Source organism: Alligator sinensis, unplaced genomic scaffold (genome assembly GCF_000455745.1).
Source record: "Alligator sinensis unplaced genomic scaffold, ASM45574v1 scaffold533_1, whole genome shotgun sequence".
NCBI lineage: Eukaryota > Metazoa > Chordata > Crocodylia > Alligatoridae > Alligator > Alligator sinensis.
In genome coordinates this window covers 809052-827506 of record NW_005842330.1, presented here as the reverse complement: position 1 = coordinate 827506, position 18455 = coordinate 809052, and the positions used below count along the sequence as shown (strand labels likewise).

General features: G+C 39.8%; 1 protein-coding gene across 1 annotated transcript in view; it reads left to right on the top strand.

Annotated features, from left to right (window-relative positions):
* Nucleotides 1–18455, top strand: part of LRP1B (LDL receptor related protein 1B) — a 1375759-nt gene that overhangs the window by 701078 nt on the left and 656226 nt on the right. Inside the window, exons 17-18 of the mRNA XM_006028602.1 lie at nucleotides 8041–8166; nucleotides 12425–12541. Coding sequence (XP_006028664.1) covers nucleotides 8041–8166; nucleotides 12425–12541 — 243 coding nt within the window. The remainder of the gene's footprint in view (nucleotides 1–8040; nucleotides 8167–12424; nucleotides 12542–18455) is intronic.

Sequence of the window (18455 nt, the reverse complement as noted above, 5' to 3'; positions counted from 1 at the left end):
TAGTTTAAATTTGAAACTACACTTGCAGTTTGGGTTAAATCAGAAATTTATGTAAATATGAGCAGAACAAATTGTAATGGGAAATATTTAATTGTATAGACATCAAAGTGAATTTGTATTTTTTTTTTTTTAATATTGTTGCTAGTACGGTCAGACTTTAAAAAAAATGTCTATAGTTCTTTTCAAAGTCTGACTTTATCACCCAGATAATGCCAGTGATTTGCTCTCCAGTCACATTGAGCACTAAATTGCTTCATGAGTACTATCAGATTTGGAACACCTTGTTGCTAAGGGCATTAATTAATCTTTCCTTACAGTGTGCTTCCAAAACACCCTCAACACAGGTTGCTAGCAAAGGGTCACATACTAAGTACATTCTGTATATTTGCTGTACCTTAATCGCACTGAGAGAATCATGCAGAAAGCAGGGATAAAAGTTACTAAAATGTTAAGGATATGCTTGCAAAGATTACTGTAATTCTAAATGTCATGTTTCCAAACATCTTTAGCTTGCAAAGTAAAACTTATAAAGAATGGATGAGTGAGAGAGAGTGCAAGAAAAGGGGAAGCAGGGGAGGGAGAGAGGTTTATTAAACCAAGATACAAAATGGAGCTGAGCACACCTTACTGTCCTTGTCATGTCATCTTACAGCTTGCCATGATTTCACTGCAGCTATGTGTATTCATGGTAGATTGGGAAATAGCTTGTGCCCTTTATATGGATGTTATGTTTTTCTTTTCTAAAGAAAATGTGTCTATGCCATGGCTTGATTTAAAATATCTCTGAAATATACATCTTAAGTAGAGAAAATGTGGTGATAAAGTATAAACACAGCAGTAAGATAAATGTTTACTTTTAAGCAGACCTATTATCAGTCTTCACCTCAGTAGTTATCTCTAACCTGGAAATGAAGGAATCCAAAGGTATGTGTGCACATAGAAATGAATTTGTAAAGGCTAAGAACATTATCGCACCGCATGCCCTTGCCCCTGCCTGTATGGTATAGTATTTTTTCTGTGCACTTGACTAGAGTAGGTGAGTGACTTATGGTTTCTAAGTTATTCTCACATCTTTGTTCCCTTTGATTTTCTCCTTCCCTCCCCCAACACTGCTACCATCCCTGACTCTCTCTTGGCTTTGATAGTACTTTTATTAACAATACAGTGAGGACCCAATCTCACATTTTTCACAGAGCCAAAATAGCATCTCAGTGGGAGTCTTGTCCAAACAGGCACTGTGGGATCAGGCCCTTATTTTCTTCCCTTATGAAATTATACAAGCTATGTTTCTTAATAGATAACAGGATTTAGTGAGAATTTCATACTCAGTAAATTTAATTTCTAAACAGCTCATTTGACATTTTGGAGAAATATTCCCTCCTGAAAAAAATTAAATGGAAGCAAATAAGCCTTTATTTCCATGATCTGGAAACAGTAGAGAACACCAGGGGTATGTCTAGAATGCAGGCTGCAATGTAGCATAGATAAAATCAAAGCTAGCTTTAAACTAGCTTGAGCAATGGAAATATAGCTGTAGTAGTACAGAGTTGAGTATGGGTTAATTTATCCTGCTTCTCAGCAGGTTGCCAGTCTGATAGTTTGCTGGGTAAACATAACCACTATATATATATATATATATATATATTTATAATGAAGGTGAGTATGGATTTACAAACGCTTACCAGTAGAAATCCCTGTAGTTGTAGAGATTCCAAAGGTCCATGGGGAGCCACCCACTAGGACACAGAACAGGAAGGGGCATCCTGGGTCTGTGAGTCTTGTACCCTGGACAAGTCTCCAAAGTTGCCTCTTCGAACCCTCTTATGTATCTACAAGGCACAAATGCAGAAATACCAAAATTATCCTACAAAATTCCTAAGGAAAAAAAAGATAAAAGGTACTGCAAGTGATCTGCCACTGTAGTGACAGAGAAGTAATTGGTCCCACACTTTGGCATTTATAGACATAGCAACTCTTTTTCAGGTCCCGACTGCCTGTTGTCCTTCAGTAGTATGACTGTCATTTGACCATACTACCATTAGCTTCTGCCCCCCTAGCAATAAAAAACAGCTGTGCTTAGGAGCTATTTACTGCAGAGGAGCAATTAATGTGACCCCAATCCACAGCTTACTGGAATTCCACTAAGATATTGCTAGGCTTGTAGAAGGGTAGTGCCTTTAGGATAGCTAACACCTCATTTATCTAATTCTGATTGGTATTCCCTTAAAAACCCTGTGGAGCCCAATATATATAAGGTTATTTGGATGAGCAATCCATAATTTTGAGAGAAGGGATTCTTCCTTATTATCTGTTTCTCTATATTTCTTTAACTACCATTTTGGCAAGATCTTGTCCAGCTTTTCTCCTCTCTCCACCTCAAGCTGAAGGGAAGAGCTGTCTTTTACTTGCATTTTTTTTCATTACAGTTGAGCTACAGAGAGAGAACTTAAGAGTACTACCACCCAGAGACCAATCAGGGACTGTAGTATCTGAAGGTTAGAATAGAAGATGCTGTTGCTTCCACCTTCTGTGAAGGTTGTGTGAACTATTGGATGTCTATAAATGTGACTTTTGTAGCCAGTTAATATAGTAAATTCAAGCGGGACTGAGGGGCAGCACACACAAGATTGCCTTACCTTAGAAGTACGTAATACAGTCCTTGGTGCACTCCTATCCTCTGCCCTGCCACCTCAGTTTTCCAGCTCAGCTATAATGATATGAGATAGATGGAGAGCCAAAAGGTGCAAAGTAGAGGCAATGTAGGGAGGGAAGACATCTTTTTGTCATTGCTAGCTTCTTGGACCCATAGATTTTGGATGCTGCCCATATATATAGTTAGAATCAAGGAAAAATTATCTTTTATTTGTTAGTTATATAGGAATTAATAACATTGCCTTTTGATGACTTTCAGATCATAAATAATTTCATACCTGCTAGGAATATATTTCCTTAAGCTTCCCTATTTTTGCATTATAACAAAGATTTCTTATTAATTTTAAAAGCATTTAAAGCTAGGGACAGAAATGACATGTAAACCAATATAAATAATTGGAAACCAGTCTAAACCTGTAATGGAACAGAAGTTAAGTGCACATAGACTTGTTTCAAAAGGGTAGGACCTGGTTTAAGATAGACCTGGATGTAGTGTCAGATGTAATCAGTTTCGGTTAGACTGATGTATTGAACTTCTGTCCCAGATCCCCTCCCAGTTCAAGTTAGGCTGCAGCCCCCACGGCATCCCAGGATTCTTTCAGGTCCCTGCTAGCCCCCTCTCCATGACTGATCCTAATGGAAACACCAGGTCAGCTTCCCCCATATCTCCCCCCAATCAGCTCTGGGCTGCATGCGGGTCAAGCTGGGGCTATATGGACACAGAGGGAAGGCTCTGTGTTTGCTTCCCCTGCATCCCCCCCCAGCTCTGAGCTGTGTTCTGGATGAGCCAGGGCTTTGCTGCCCCTGAGGGAAGGTTTCGTGCTGGTTTCCCCATGTCCCCCTGCCGGCTCTGGGCTGTGTGCTGGCTGAGCTGCAGGCTATGCAGACCCTGAGGAAAGACTCTGTGTTGGCTCCACCTGTTCTCACCCACCAGCTCAAGGCTGTGTGGTGGCTAAGCTGGGGCCATGTAGACCCTGAAGGAAGCAACTCTGTTGGCTCCCTCTCTGCCTGCTCCAGCCAGGAGCCATACTTTCATACTGAGGGGGCAGAAGGGACCTTACAGATCATCATGCTGTGGTCTGACAAGTCCAAAGCCTCAGTTCTTTCCTGTCCACCCCCACATCCCACCTGCTTCAGTTTCCCTCATGCTGCTGCCAGCTGGGCTGCCTGGCATGCCATCGTGACCCATTCTGGAAGCCTAGGGCTGGATGCAGCGGAGAACCTGTGGTGACAGGAGGGGGTTGGTGGAGTTTGCCCTTCAACCAGTCAGGGCTGGCCCCAGCTTGGCTCAGCTCAGCCACCCTCAGCAGTATCCAGGGAGCACCTCCTGGCCTTGGCCAGTGCAGGCATCTGTTTCCCCCCCTCACACCAATAACGGACTGTGTTACATTCTCTCCCAATCCAATCAATGCAGCTTAGAGAAACCTGCATAGTTTGAATCGATTCTCCCCTTGGGATTTTTGACTCTGTACTTTGCCTAAAAATATTTTTTCCTTACTACTGCAGATGTCTATACCTTGATTCATTATATAGTATTTGTTGCACTAGATTACTGCCATCATTCATCTACATTTCATTGAGGACTTGCTACCTCAAAGGTTTTTTGTATATAATATAACTATCTCTCTAGTTATAAGTAATGGGTCCATATGATTACTAGGGCTGTGAGAAGCTTTGGTAGCCGATTTGATTCAGAGGAGATTTGGCTCAATTCAGCAGCTGAATCTCCAAATCTGAATTGAATCAGAAGACCCATTAAACTCTCCAAACCAAATTGGAAGCCTCTGAATCTATACAGAGAGATTTGGAGATGCAGCCATAAACTGTACAGGCAGGCACTAGGCAGTGCCAGTAGGAGCAGGTTGGGGAGCAGCCGGATGAGTCATGGCTTGAGCCAGCAGCCCTGGGAGAAGCCAGGGCTGCCAGCACTGCCTGCCTCACCCCAGTGGGCAGGGGCAGATGGGGGGAAGCAGCCAAACGAGCCACAGCTTGAGCTGACAGCCCTGGGCAAAGTCATGGGGTCTGAGGGGAATGATTGGGGTGCTGAGGGGAATGATTAGGGGCTGGGGGAATGAACAGGGGCTTCTCCCCAGCTCCCAGTTCAATTCCCCAGTTCCCAGTTTGATCCCCTAGCTCCCCGATCATTCTCCCCAGCCCCCGTGACTTCTCCGGGGGCTGCCAGCACTGCCCACCACACCCTGGCTGGGGTGGGGCAGAGTAGCCAGGGGAGCAGCCGAACGAGCTGCAACCTCCCATGGCTGCTGGCTCAAGCTAGGGCTAGTCCAGCTGCTCCCCCAGCTACTCCTGCCAGCACTGCCTGCCTGTATAGTCTATGACTGAAAAAGATTCAGCACTGAAAATCTTTGTATTCAGCCAATCAAAGTGGGACAGTGATTCGAATCACCGAATCAAATCACTGTCCCTCTGAATCCAAAGCGAATACTTTCTGCTTCACAGAGGCCTAATGGTTACCCCTAGCATTATCTTTTGCATATTACAATATGAATCATTGGCTAGCTCTGTGTTAGTGAGTAACTCTTGCCCCCTTATTTCCTTGTGATAATTGAAAACTAAATCTGTTGTAATGTGTCCTTTTTTCCTACTTTTTTGCAGACATTGACCTTTTAAAAAAATTAAATCTCATGTATGCAATGCCTCGCTTCCCCCAAGGCACATTAATGTTAAGGGGGACATTTTCCACTAACTTTAACAGGCATAAAATATGTCCAATAGGTAGCCCATTAAAAATCTTGATTTAAGGAAATAGACTTGGAAATAGAGCCCAGTCCTACACCTCTGTACACAGAAGTTCTAGTGAAATCCGTAGTCTACAAAATTGAACCCTTCAGTTGTTTGAGAGAGAAAAAGGATGAGGCTTGTTTTTCTAGTTCTCTGTCCACTAGAGGCCAGATCAAGGGGGTATTGAAGTCAAAAGTCCTACTTCCCAGACAGAACTCAGAAGTTTCAAGCTGAAGGATCAAGCTCTAAACAGTTAAATGCAGTAACATTTTGTATTGCTTGATGAATAAGACTAATATTTAATAGGTATACAAATAGCACACTTTTCTTACACTGGACTGAAACTATTGAGAACCAAAACTTGACTTAAAATTGTCAGTTTTGAGATAAATGCAAAGAAGTCTGAAAGTTAAGTTCAGGATATACAGGCATCCCGCATCTTACACGGGGATTACATTCTACAGGCAGCACGTAAAAGTGAAAATCACGTACAGTGAAATCGCATATTACCGTGCCAGCAGTGACTGCCTCTGCCTCCAAAACCTCCCACCACCGCTGCTGCGGAGCCACACTTAGAACTGTGCGGCCAACAGCAGCGGCGCAGCACGGGGTGGCGGTGGGGATGGCTGCGTGCTGCCCGGTCACCACCACACCCGGCGGCCGGCCACACGGCTCCGGGCACGGCTCCATGGCAGCAGCGGGAGGTTTTGGAGGCAGAGGCAGTCACTGCTGGCAGCGTGGTGGTGGCCAGGCCTCCATCTAAGTGGCAGCGCCGTGTGCAGACTCAAGTCCACCCCCCCCCACCCGCGTATAGTTGAATTTGCGCAAGTTAAATACGTGTAAGATGCAGGATGCCTGTATTTCATTTTTTAGATTCAATGAAGCACAGCAGGTTACCATTAAGATGGAACCCTGGTGTGTCCATCTATTAGAAAGTTAATACTTACCAACAGATTTTTTATTGTCTGTATAGGTTAGTTTGACATCTTTAATGTTTTCCTTGTTGTTCTTTATGTTATTAATTCCTTTATAAAAGTGTTTTATTGGAGGTCGATACGTACAGTGCTCACAATTACATATTCTCAGATCATTAGTGTAAACACATGTAGTTGTAAATAATGATATAATAAAATTCATATTAAATACCATGGAAAAATGTAATAAACAATGCTTAAGGTTCATTTTTTTGGCAACTTAATAAGCTTTTTAAAAATAATTTGCTATAAGTGATTAAGTTACTTCATGCTATACCTGACAAATTGGTATTCAAATGATAGAATTGCTATAAACCAGATTTATTTTTATTTTACATTGTTATATTTCCAAATTATCTGTAATAAAAAAGAAAACTTTGAAAAGTCATATGATCCTAGTCCAGCATAAACTCATGAAAATATTAATCTAAATCTTAGCATTATTATTACTGTTCTCATCCAGGGTCTCAAACCACTTGACTCTTTAATGTAAAATGCTACATATCACTATTGGTTGTCATGGGAAGATCCTCAGTTGATAAAAACTGATAATTAAAGCCCAATTTGGGCTTTTTAATGAACTTCTTTATGAAAAATGTAATGTGAAATCTTGCCCCATTTCAAGTCAGTATAAGTTTTATCATGGACCCTGTGAAGCCAGTATTTCACCAACTTTCTTTACACATCTTTTCCTATATAGAATATAAAGTTTTATGTAACCATATTCGTCTCTCTCTCACATGTTTTTTGTAATTTTTAATTGAATAGTTTGTCCAGATGTACACTCATGTAGAAGAATTCTTGATATGTAAAATATTTTTGTTATATTTTAAATCCATCAGTCCAGCCCTGTCTACACATTACACTTTAAGATGTGATTAACCAGGTAATCCCACCTTAAGTTGTGACCTAGCTCCCTGTTCAACCAATTAATGGCATGATAAAACAAGCAATAAGCTACAGTTATTCCACAAAAAGTTAATACCTTTGTAGCTTGTCCTAAACACATCATTAATTGAATGTGTGGCCAACTGCTCTCCTTTAGCTAGGAGCCCCATCAACTGAGGGGTTCCTAGCCACAGGGGTGCACCACCTGCTGCCAGACCCACAGCTGGCAAGGCTTGCAGTGGTGGCAGCATTGTAAGCCATGGGCCTTCCAGCAGGGAGAACACTGGTGCCGCTACAAACCTTGTCGACTGCTATACTCACAACGGGCAGCTTTGTGAACTGTGGAGATTGCAGTGGGAGCAGCAGGGAGAATGCTGCCACTGCTGCAAGCCCCACACCCAATATGGCTCGCAACAGAGGCAGCGTTCCCAGTGCTGCCCTCACTGCAAGTCTTGCAGCCAATATGGGCTATGGGGGGGATCCCAGGCTCCCCCTGCACCAGTGACAGGGAGCAATGGGATCTAATGTGTGATCCCACAATAGCACCTCCTGCCATGCTTGTGTGGATCGTGCATTAGATTCCATTGCACCTTTACCTGCACATGTAGAGAGACCCTGAGTCTTTCTCTGGGATTAGATGTTTTTTTCCATATGCAATACAGTTTTAAGATGTGATGGCAATTGTATTAATTATATCTCAAATTCTTTAATAAGTGCAATTCATTGTGTTGTTTTCAGCAACTTCTCTCTAATTACACGCTTAGAATTTTTTTTTCTTTCTCTATAGTCAATCATAGCTGTCCCGATGATCAGTTTAAGTGTCAGAATAATCGCTGCATCCCCAAGAGGTGGCTTTGTGATGGAACCAATGATTGTGGCAATAATGAAGATGAATCAAATGAAACCTGTGCAGGTAAAACTTATATAAACTCCAATTCAATAAAAATGCAGGGCAGCCCTCTGAACTGAGCTGAACCAGCCTAGTGCTGGTGATCTGATTATTGCCGTTTTAAATGAATTCAGATTTGTATGCCACTAGGGCTAGAATACAAATTATATATCACTTAATCCTTGTGCTTGACTCTGCTTTCCAAAGTAATTTGGCACTTAATCTATCCATATGGGTAGACTGTCAAAGCACTACTTGGGCACAGTCTTCTCCCTGCTAAATCTTTTCTGGCAATTAAAATTTTGTGTGTTAGCATGCTGTGATATAAGCCATCTCACTGGTAAGTTTGTTTATTTTTTGTTTACCTTGAGAAGAATATAATTATTTATTTAGCCTCCCCTTAATACTACTGTGAATATTTCTCTGTAATAATAATCAGTATTTTTAAAGGACAAACCAAGGTTAATAAGTCTATTTCAATAAATTTTGGAGCCCAAAACAGGGATCCTTTTCACAGAAATATACAGTCATTGGTAGAATAGACTATGCCAGCAAGGTCACAACTAGTCTAATAAATGCAGAATATCAGACAAAAAGCTTTTATTTGTTTTTTGAGTATTTTATGAGTCAGTGATTGGCAGTATGCATACGTATATAAAAGTGCTCCCTGAATACATACTGTGTGATTAAACAGATATTTACTGACTGAAATTTGTGGAAGACTGACAGTACTTACAAAAAAATCCCTAAGTGGAACTATAGCTTTGTCTGTAACCTCTTTACTATGCATTTGCAAATTTACAATACATCTTCAACACTCTTTGATACATTCAGATCTTTGTCCATTTTTAAGGATAAAAATCTCATCTATAATTTATGTTTAAAATCCTTGTTTCAACTGATTGAGGCTTGAATTTTGTGTTCTTTTCACTTAATTTTGTTTCTGTAGTGACAAATCAGTCATTAAACCAAACTCTGCTGACGTATAATTACTGAAACATCATTCCACATTTTGTTAAAAATCTCTCACTGTGCTGTACTTAATTTATGTACTGAAACTATATGCTGGTTGTTTAAAAGAAAAGAGAGAAAATACTCATTTGTAACAGCAAATGAAGAAATCAATCTCTTGTCTAGTGGGGTTTCCAGTAACATAATCAGTTTTAAAGTGTACAGTTTTTTGAGAGCCGTTTCACATGATCCTAAAGGTGAAACACCAGGTAAAAGATAGCATGCATTTTAATGCTCTTAAGTAAAAAAGATGGGTATTGAAGAACTGCATTCTTTACTCGCTATGTAGTGAAATATGCATATTCATAACTTGAGTTTTTAAACCATAATCATAGTTTGGCCCAGATCTGATACAGCCTTGTATATTGAATAAGCTGTGCTCAAATGAATACTTGCAGGGTTGTAAGGTTTATTCATTTGAATGAGGCTTTGCAGGACCACATCTTATTTTTTTCTTTATTTCTTCATAGCAAAAGTAGTGGATTAGCTCTAGTGTATAAAGCAGAGATGGATTATAGTTGCATTCTTTTTTGGCAACTGACACACAACTCTCAGGTATTTGAAGAATAATGACAATTTTAGGGTTTGATGGCATACCTAGTTTCCCACAGGTGTTGGGTTGTTTCAACATGAAATAGATACATTGCTTTGTGAGACCACTTTTAAATTTGGCTTCAATAAATATATCAAGCAAGCTGCAAAAAAACCAAGGACATTTTAAAAATATATTTTTGTTTATAGTTTATAGTATTTCTATACCTGTCTTTCTTGTACAGTATTGATTTGTTAGATCAGGCAGCTGCTCTCCTAGGTTTAATGAGTATTGTCTGAAAGTAAAATATTGCTGATACATATTGTGACAGTCTATCCACGGACCAAATTGGCACCTCACGGTAGGATGTAGACTGAGTAAGCTGAAAATACTGCTAAGCTCAGCCTGAAAGAGTGATGAGCTGAATCCCTCTACCTATTGAATTGTAGGGTACTGGGACACTACTTGAGTGAATGCTGATTCAAGTGTCATCTCATTCCTGAACTTTCATACAGAATTTTATGTTTGATGAGGGAATCATCCCAGAAGCAGCTTACTCAAGAGTTGCATCCCCAAATCTCACAGAGCAAAAACTGTGGAGTATAACCAGAGGCATTTTCAGTGCCCTTGAACTTTGAGCGTATGAAAGTGTTGAGATCAGATTCATGATCCACAAGGAGCTGATAAGTTGTCATGAGTTGGTACAAGGAACCATATTGTTTTATTTTATAGCAATCATAGCAAACTCCCACCAGTGAATTTAGCTTGGCATCTCCTCAAGCCAATTACACGGCAAGTGTAAACAGTTTAGGAGTGAAATTGTATGTTAATATGAAACTCTAATGAACATTCCCCACTCTGGAGAGCCCTAAACAATAGTTTCTGCTCTTAGATGTGGTAAAGAAGAGTAGTGCTGTTTAAATTCGGAAGAATTTTGACAGCACCTCAAGTGATATAAATGGTCTTGCTCCTTTAAAGCAGATGAGGATGCAACTTTGTCGTGACAATTGTTATCAGTGTCATGGTGTGGGACTCCATCTCCCAAAAGGTTTGGGGGAACTGTTTTAAGACAAGGCTTAGTAGGCAGTGCAGTATATGAAGTAATAATATCATTGACAATGATCCGATCAGAGAGGGATCTCAGGAGAGGATTTGTTTGAAAATGACAAAGCACATATCAAAACATGCACAAACCTTTTTCAAGCAATATCATGTTTTGTACCTTGCCCATCTCTCACTTGAAAGAAATCATAGTGAATTGAACTAAGGATTATTATTAGCTAAGTAAGTCTACAGCAAGAAAGAGTAACTGAGGTATTGCCACTGTGTGAAACAGTGTCACTTTTGCATATCTGGAAGAAACTTTTATTTACAGGACATATACATGCAATGAGCCAAATTCCTTCCTTGCCACTGAGACTAAAGATGTTAGGCCAAAGTAAATTAAACCTAGTGTTTCCAGAGACTTGTATAATATAATGTTTTCTTAAAGAGGCAAGTACTATATACAAAAAGTAATGAACAGCATGAAATAAACTTCCACTATTCTGTTTCTTTTAATTTTCAGTGTATTTAGTCATCTAACAATACTTGTAACAGTAAATGAAAAATTACATGATTTCTTACCAAATCAAAGTATTAATTGATAAAAAAAGAAAAGTATAGTACCATTATAGTGATTAATAAACTCTGAATCTATGTATGCTTAGCTAGGTATCTCTGCGTCTGGAGGACAGAGAAACAAAAAAGGACCAATCTGCAATCTGAACCAGACCAGCTAATGTGAAATTATGTTTTGCTTAAATATTTATCTCATCCGTATGCATGTTTAGATTGAGACTGAGAGATTTAAATGCCCAACTTCAAATGGAAATGACTTGGATATAAGTGCCTCACTGCTTTACCTCTTTTCGAGAACGTCAGACTTAATGCTTGAATAAAAATAAAATGGTCATAGGGTTGAATTCTTTTAATAAGTGTATACTTTTATTATTAGCAATATAAGTGCTTATGTCAACTAGATATTTGATGTGGTTTAAAAGATTATGTCCTTGTCAGCATTTGAAATGACTTAAGGAGTCTGATGCAGTCTGATCTTTTTTTTTTTTCTTCAGGCTTTCTTTCCTCACAGCAAGTGACAGAATTTTTAAATATGATAAACCTCTGTTTTAGTCCATTATTAAAGTTGTACAGTAAAATCGCCAGGTCAGGAAATGTAAAAGTTTAAGTTCCAGCACCAATGTCAAGTCAGCCACACCACATGCATGTATTAGTTTCTTTTACCATGCAATTCTCTAAATATCATAATGTATAATTTTTTATGCTGTAAAATATATGGAAGGTACAAGAAAGCCAAATTAAGTTTCCTGTAGTTACCTAACTTTTACATTTCCTATTTTTTTTCTTTTTTTCTTTTAAATTTATGGCATTAATGCTGTTTTAATTTCCTGTAATGACAGAGTAATATAAAACTTAGCAAATTTCCACTTACTGGGAAAATCATTATGGATTACTAAATCTAGTAATTAAGGCACAGTCCTGCAGGTGCCATTAATTTCCACTGAGCTCAAAGCAGTTGTGTGTGGCACTCGGTAAGAGGCAGATCTAATGAGCAGCCAGGTTAGCAAATGTCTTCTGTACCTCTATGCATTAAGGAAGACCTCAGTGAAGGTATTGGCAGACGGATCTAATAGATTTAGTTCACTTTTCTCATGTTTTTCTATCTATTTGTCATTGCAGCAAGAACATGTCAAGTTGATCAGTTTTCTTGTGGGAATGGACGCTGTATTCCAAAGTCATGGTTGTGTGACAGAGAGGATGACTGTGGTGACAAAACAGATGAAATGGCATCATGTGGTAAGTTATTTACCCTAAGTGAGTTGTCCACTGAAAAAATAAATGAAGATGCATAGTACTGTATGCAAAGAGAAAAAGAAATATTATTCAAAGGATGTTTTGCTTTTTTGCCTGATATGTCATTATCAGGTGGCACAACAAGGAATTTTCTACATTTTGTTGAAGAAAAAAATGAAACTTTAATTCAAATTTATTTCAATAGAATTAGTATTGAAAAATAAATGCCTGTTTCCTGAAATGAAAACATTATTTAATTTTATTTATGGGAGTTAGATGTGCCTGTACATGGATCTGGGTGTCTTACAAATTATTTAAAATTGCAAAATCAAAAATACAGCTCATTCCTTTTCATAAATAGCAGTCCATAATCAAATACTGTTATCTTCATAGTTTGGCCTATTCTCTCAATTCCCCCACCTGTCTTTAAAAGTCAAGTGAAACAAATGAGCAAGCTTTGAAATTCAGCATGATCATGCTACTTTGTATCGGGATAGAGAGGACCTTCCAGAATTCTTGGGCTTCTTGCAGAGAATACACCTCTCTCAGTTATTAGAGAAGGTCTAATATCAGAGCTTTTGATATCCAGGGTAGGTCTAAGAATAGAAATGCCATGCACTGTCTGCAACTTGCTCTATAAGAATGGTTTGAGTTGACAGTATAATAATGATGCAATTGTTTCTGTCTTAAGCATGTATATACTACTCTTCTGGAGGAGAAGAGCAAATGAACAACATGCCAAATATTTCAGGTGATGTCCTTAACTATGTTCAGGCATTACAATTCTACTGGGGCAATCACCACTCTCCTGGTAGAAACTAAACGCATACAAGTGTTCATTCAGTTTCTCCTGGAGGAAACATGCCTCCTCCAAAAGAAAGCTCTCCAGTGCTGACCTGGAAGACCTCCCTTGCAAGAGAAACTCTCTAACAAGAATGAATATCTGTACGCTCCCCTGCTGGGAGGGTCCTATTGACAGTCTGCTCCCTACCCAGGAAGAGGACAGGGTGTCAAGTAATGGACTTCTCGAAGGGTGGGGTGGCCCAGGGAGCAACCTTCTGGTATGCTCTGGCTAGAGAGCTCACCTGTGTAGCTCCTCAGGTAGGGGGATGGACCACATGTCTGCTCCTGCTCCCAGGCTTGTTTTCTACCAGCAAGAATTTCAGATAAAATCTTATTAGTAGAAATTGAATGACTGTCCATGACCTTTGTAAGGAGAACTATTTGTAGCTACTGTATCACATCAGTTTTGTGTAAGGTTTTCTATCTCAGCTAAATGTGTAAAAACTGACGTTAAACATCCCAGCTTTATGCACTATTATGTATTAAAGGCTTCTTAAATCCAAAAGTAATGAATAAAGAAGAAAAGTTAAGTAATGAAAAATATTTTCGTTGCAGTTTTATTTAAGGTTTTTCCAAACCTGTCATTATTCTAAACCTTTATACTCATCAGGGTGGATTCAACATAATAGCATTTTATCCAGGAACTCGTTTAACTTTTCTTTTTTTATTAAAGATGCATTAATTGGGCATTTAGTATACAAAGCTTTTTCTTTGAATAATGTGGGTTATTTTACGCTTCTTGAATTTTCCACCCCACCAAAACCTTTATAAGGTGTTTGTCTGGTAATTGTCCTATTCTCTACTTTAGGGGCTTTTTTTTTTCCTTTTTTAAAGAAAAAGGTTTAAAAGGTTCCATATGTCACAGATCTCTACTGAGAGCTGCCAAAGGTTTCTTTAAAAATAGCTTTTTCTTTCATCTCATTGGCATGGTTACAGCTTTCGTTAGCACTTCTTCCATCATCATGCTGCCTTTCTTCTTTCATTTTTAATTTAACAAACTAAATTATCTTTTCCTAAATGGGATGTGAACTACTAGTTGCTTCATCACAAGAAGCTGTACTACTAGTTTCGTAGCAAATAATTGATAATAGTATGTTAAGTATTACAGAGTATACATGTAGTTATAAGAAGTAGCAGTCATATAGTTGTCTTTAATTCTGTGTGTGTGTGTTTCTATACATGTGTGTGTACTATTTATACACAGTTCAGAAAAAAGAAAAATGGGGCAAAACCTTAAAAGATGACACCTACTATGCTGTGTTACTCATTGCAGTGATTTAGAGGTCCTGAAAAAGTGTCATGTTAACCAAGAGTAGTAGGAGGTTATAACACATAATCACCACGGTACTTATTTTAGAAAGGAATTTGGAATATCTGGGCATTTTTTATTAATAGGGCACATTCCAAATACTACCTAGAACAGGAAAGAATAATATTGTTCCTACTGGAGTTAGTAATAGGTAGCTCAACTGCTCCCTGTTACAGATGACTGCAAGGGTATGTATTGGCATTACATTTAGATGGACCTAACCAGGGACAGGTTGATCTAAATGCCTGATCATACACTGTGCAGAGGGCTTAAATTACCCCTGAAATAGCATTCGCAATCTAAGTTAGCTCACCTGGGTAGATGCACTAACTTAGATTGGGTTAATCTGATCTTCCAAACACCTGTGGGTGCACCCAGATGAGTGCACACATGAGGTTTGCAGGACCTCAAAGTTGTATGAGGTGCCACAAACCACACAAGGCACATGGGCACCTGTTCTCCAAACTACTAATTTGCAATGTGGCAGAAAAAGTTGACACCAGGAGACCCCATTGTCAAAAAAAGATGTGGAAAAATAAAAGCTGTGTGTCGTATGTGGTGGCAGCCTGTGCCTCCAGAAGCAGAGCCTGGGCAGCTAAAGCCAGGCTCTAAGCAGCCAGATCAGTGCTTCTACTGCTCCAGGAGACCCCCAGGACCCAGAGGCTGGCCTCAGCTTTCCCTAGCCTACCCAGGTCAACTTGCCACACACCAGAGTGCACATGCAGGGGTGTGCCCTGGGACAAAAAGCAGGGGCACAAACATGTACCACTGCCTTTGTCCCGAGGGAAACACATGCTCCTGCACGTGCATGCTCGCATGGACACGCCCTATATGGCTAGGGACAGAAATGACACATAAACTTGTACAAGTACATCACAAGTTCAGTGCACATAAACCGCTTTCAAAATGGCTGAAACCTGTTTAACATAAACCTAGATGGCTGTAGTATCAGACTTAACTGATTTAGGTTAAATTAGTTTATTGAACTTTTGTCTCAGATACCTTCCATATTCAAGTTAACTCACAGGCTCCCAGTATCCCAGGATTCTTTGCACCTCCCCTGCTACCCCTCACCCTCAGAGGGTGAGCAGACTAGCCTTGGCCCAAACTGTTTGCTCTAGCCAAGTAGGGAGGCATGCTCTAGCACCCCCGGCTTCTGGCCTGACACATTTCAGGCATGTTGCTGCATTTCTGGAATCAAAAGCAAATGTCTGTTCACTTATTTATTGGTTCAATCTATGCAGTTTAAACTAACTTGCAAAGACTGAATCAATCTAGCCTTGGGCTTTTTAACTGGCTTTACTTAGCTTATGAGTGCAGAGCACAGGGGCTAGGAAAGCCCAGACACTTGCCCTAGCCTTGAGACTGAGCTATTCCCATTCCTCTGACACTGCCTGTGCTTTTTTTAGCCCCCCAACCTCGCTCTTTCATGTACCCACCAGCCCCCCAATCCCATCAGTGCATCCCTCCCTGCACCATGATTTACTTACACTGGGTTCCTCACATGGCTCCTGGGAGCCACAAGTGGCTGCACACTCTACTTCTGGCAGTGGCAAACTCCTTCATGCATGCATTCCTAGTCTAAATGTAGGCAGCTTAAAGTAAGCCACCTATTCATAAACTGGGTGCAGTGAAAGATTGTTCACACCCTCAAAGATAATGTTTTTTCATTACTTTCTCTGGACTTTCACCAGCTTCCACTATACCTCTTGTGTTCATAATTTGAAGCACATCCCCTGGGAAATAATTCTCCAGGCCTTTCCATTTAGACCAGAACTAAAGCTTGTCCCTTTCGGTCACAGATTTCTGCAGTTGGGAGTATAGATAGAATGTGTGCATTCTCCATGTAGTTGGAGACGATTTGAATTCTTTAATTTGACACTAATTCTCTCTCTTTCTCTTGCTCTTTCTCTTTCATGAAAGATGAAAAGTATAGAGAAAAACAGGTTAAGCAAAAGTTCAGCCTGGAGAAGAGAAGGCTCAGAGGAGACTTGGTAGCAGCCTCTAAGTATATCAGGGTGTACATCAGGGCTTGGGGGAAGGTCTATTCCCCAAGGCCCCACCAGGGGAGGACAAGAAATAATGGGCACTAACTGGTTGAAGATCAGGCTTTAGGAAATAGTCATAAGGAAAAACTTCCTTATAAGTCAAGTGCTGAGGGTTTGGAACAGGGTCCCCCCAGAGGTGGTACAGTCATCCACCCTGGCAATCTTCAAAAAAAAGTCTTAATGCCCATCTTGCTGGGGTGATCTGATACCAGCAGTCTTTCCTGCCCAAGTGCGGGGGGGGTGGAACTGATGAACTGTAAGGTCCCTTCCAGCCCCTAACAACTATGAAACTATGACTAGATCTTTCAAGATCAGGTGTAGATTTCCTGAAGTTTTCATTTCCAGTTTAAAACAGTATATGCTTTTAGAGATCAAGCTATTGACTGACCTTTTTGCTTGCAGTCAGCTTGTTACATTACCTTGCCAGAGAGTACTTTTTAAGACGTATGAACCTTTTTCCTGTGAAATCTCAAAAATTATTTTAGAAATTAAACATAATTCTCTACACAATTCAGGTTTCAGGCCAGTTGTTGTAGGTTATCAATGTCTAAAATTTTGTTTCTGTTATTCACTTCCCTTATTCTCCTCTTCTCTGTACTTGTAATAAGAGTAAGTTGAAAGCCAACATAATATTGATAGTTCTGATCAGTTTATTCAGAATGAATCATACATTTGTCAAAAACAAATTAGAACCATTATTAAAATGCAAAGCCAAAGTCAGAGTATCTTTAAGTTAAAAGTTGCAGTATTTTTAAAAGAAAGTTTCTGGCAGAAGGATTTCTTTGTGACCCTTGAACCTGTACCAATCTTTATTTCTTTTAGCATTTTTGCATATCTTTCGCATCCAGGTCCAAGATGCAGGACCTTTGACATGATGTTAAAAATATCTTAATTAAAATGTGAATATGCAGGAGGAAGGGTGAAGTGTTAATTCTGGTTACCACAAACAGAAAATGGTGTTTGTTTTCGTATAAAAACAATGTGCTTATAGTTATTTAAAATACTGAATCTTAGTCACTCATCATTTACCATACAAGTAAACTAAGCATACTGCACTCTTGAGGGTTGGTTTCCCACCCACCTTTTTTCATTTTAAGAGACCCTGATTTTAGCGCCCTAGTCATTGTGCCCTCAGAACTGTACCAGATAGCTTACTAAGAAGACTCCATTTCTTTGTGGTGATGTCTGTGCTTTCTCAAAGTTGTGGTACATTGTTAAATGTTGCAGAAGTTATTCCTAATTTCAGTAACCATAGAAACAGTGCTAATTTTCCCCAAAGGCACGTGATGAAGATTTTAGGTACATTTCAGCCTACAAGTATATAAGCAGGGTACACCAGGATCTGGGAGAACAGTTGTTCACCAGGGCTCCCCAAGGGATAACAAGGTCTAATGGTCACAAACTCCTGGAAGGCCGATTTAGCCTGGACATAAGGAAAAGCTTCTTTACAGCCCGTGTGTCCAGGGTCTGGAACAGACTCCCCCCAGAGGTGGTGCAAGTACCTACTCTGGACTCTTTCAAAAAGCATCTGGATGATTATCTTGCTGGGATCATTTGACCCCCTGCAGACTTCCTGCCTAAGGCAGAGGGGCTGGACTTGATCTCACAAGCTCCCTTCCAGCCCCAGTATCTATGAATCTAGATCCTAATCCTGAAGATCTTATTCCTACTGATTATCTAGTCCCAATGATTTTAGTGGAACCACTTTAAAATAAGC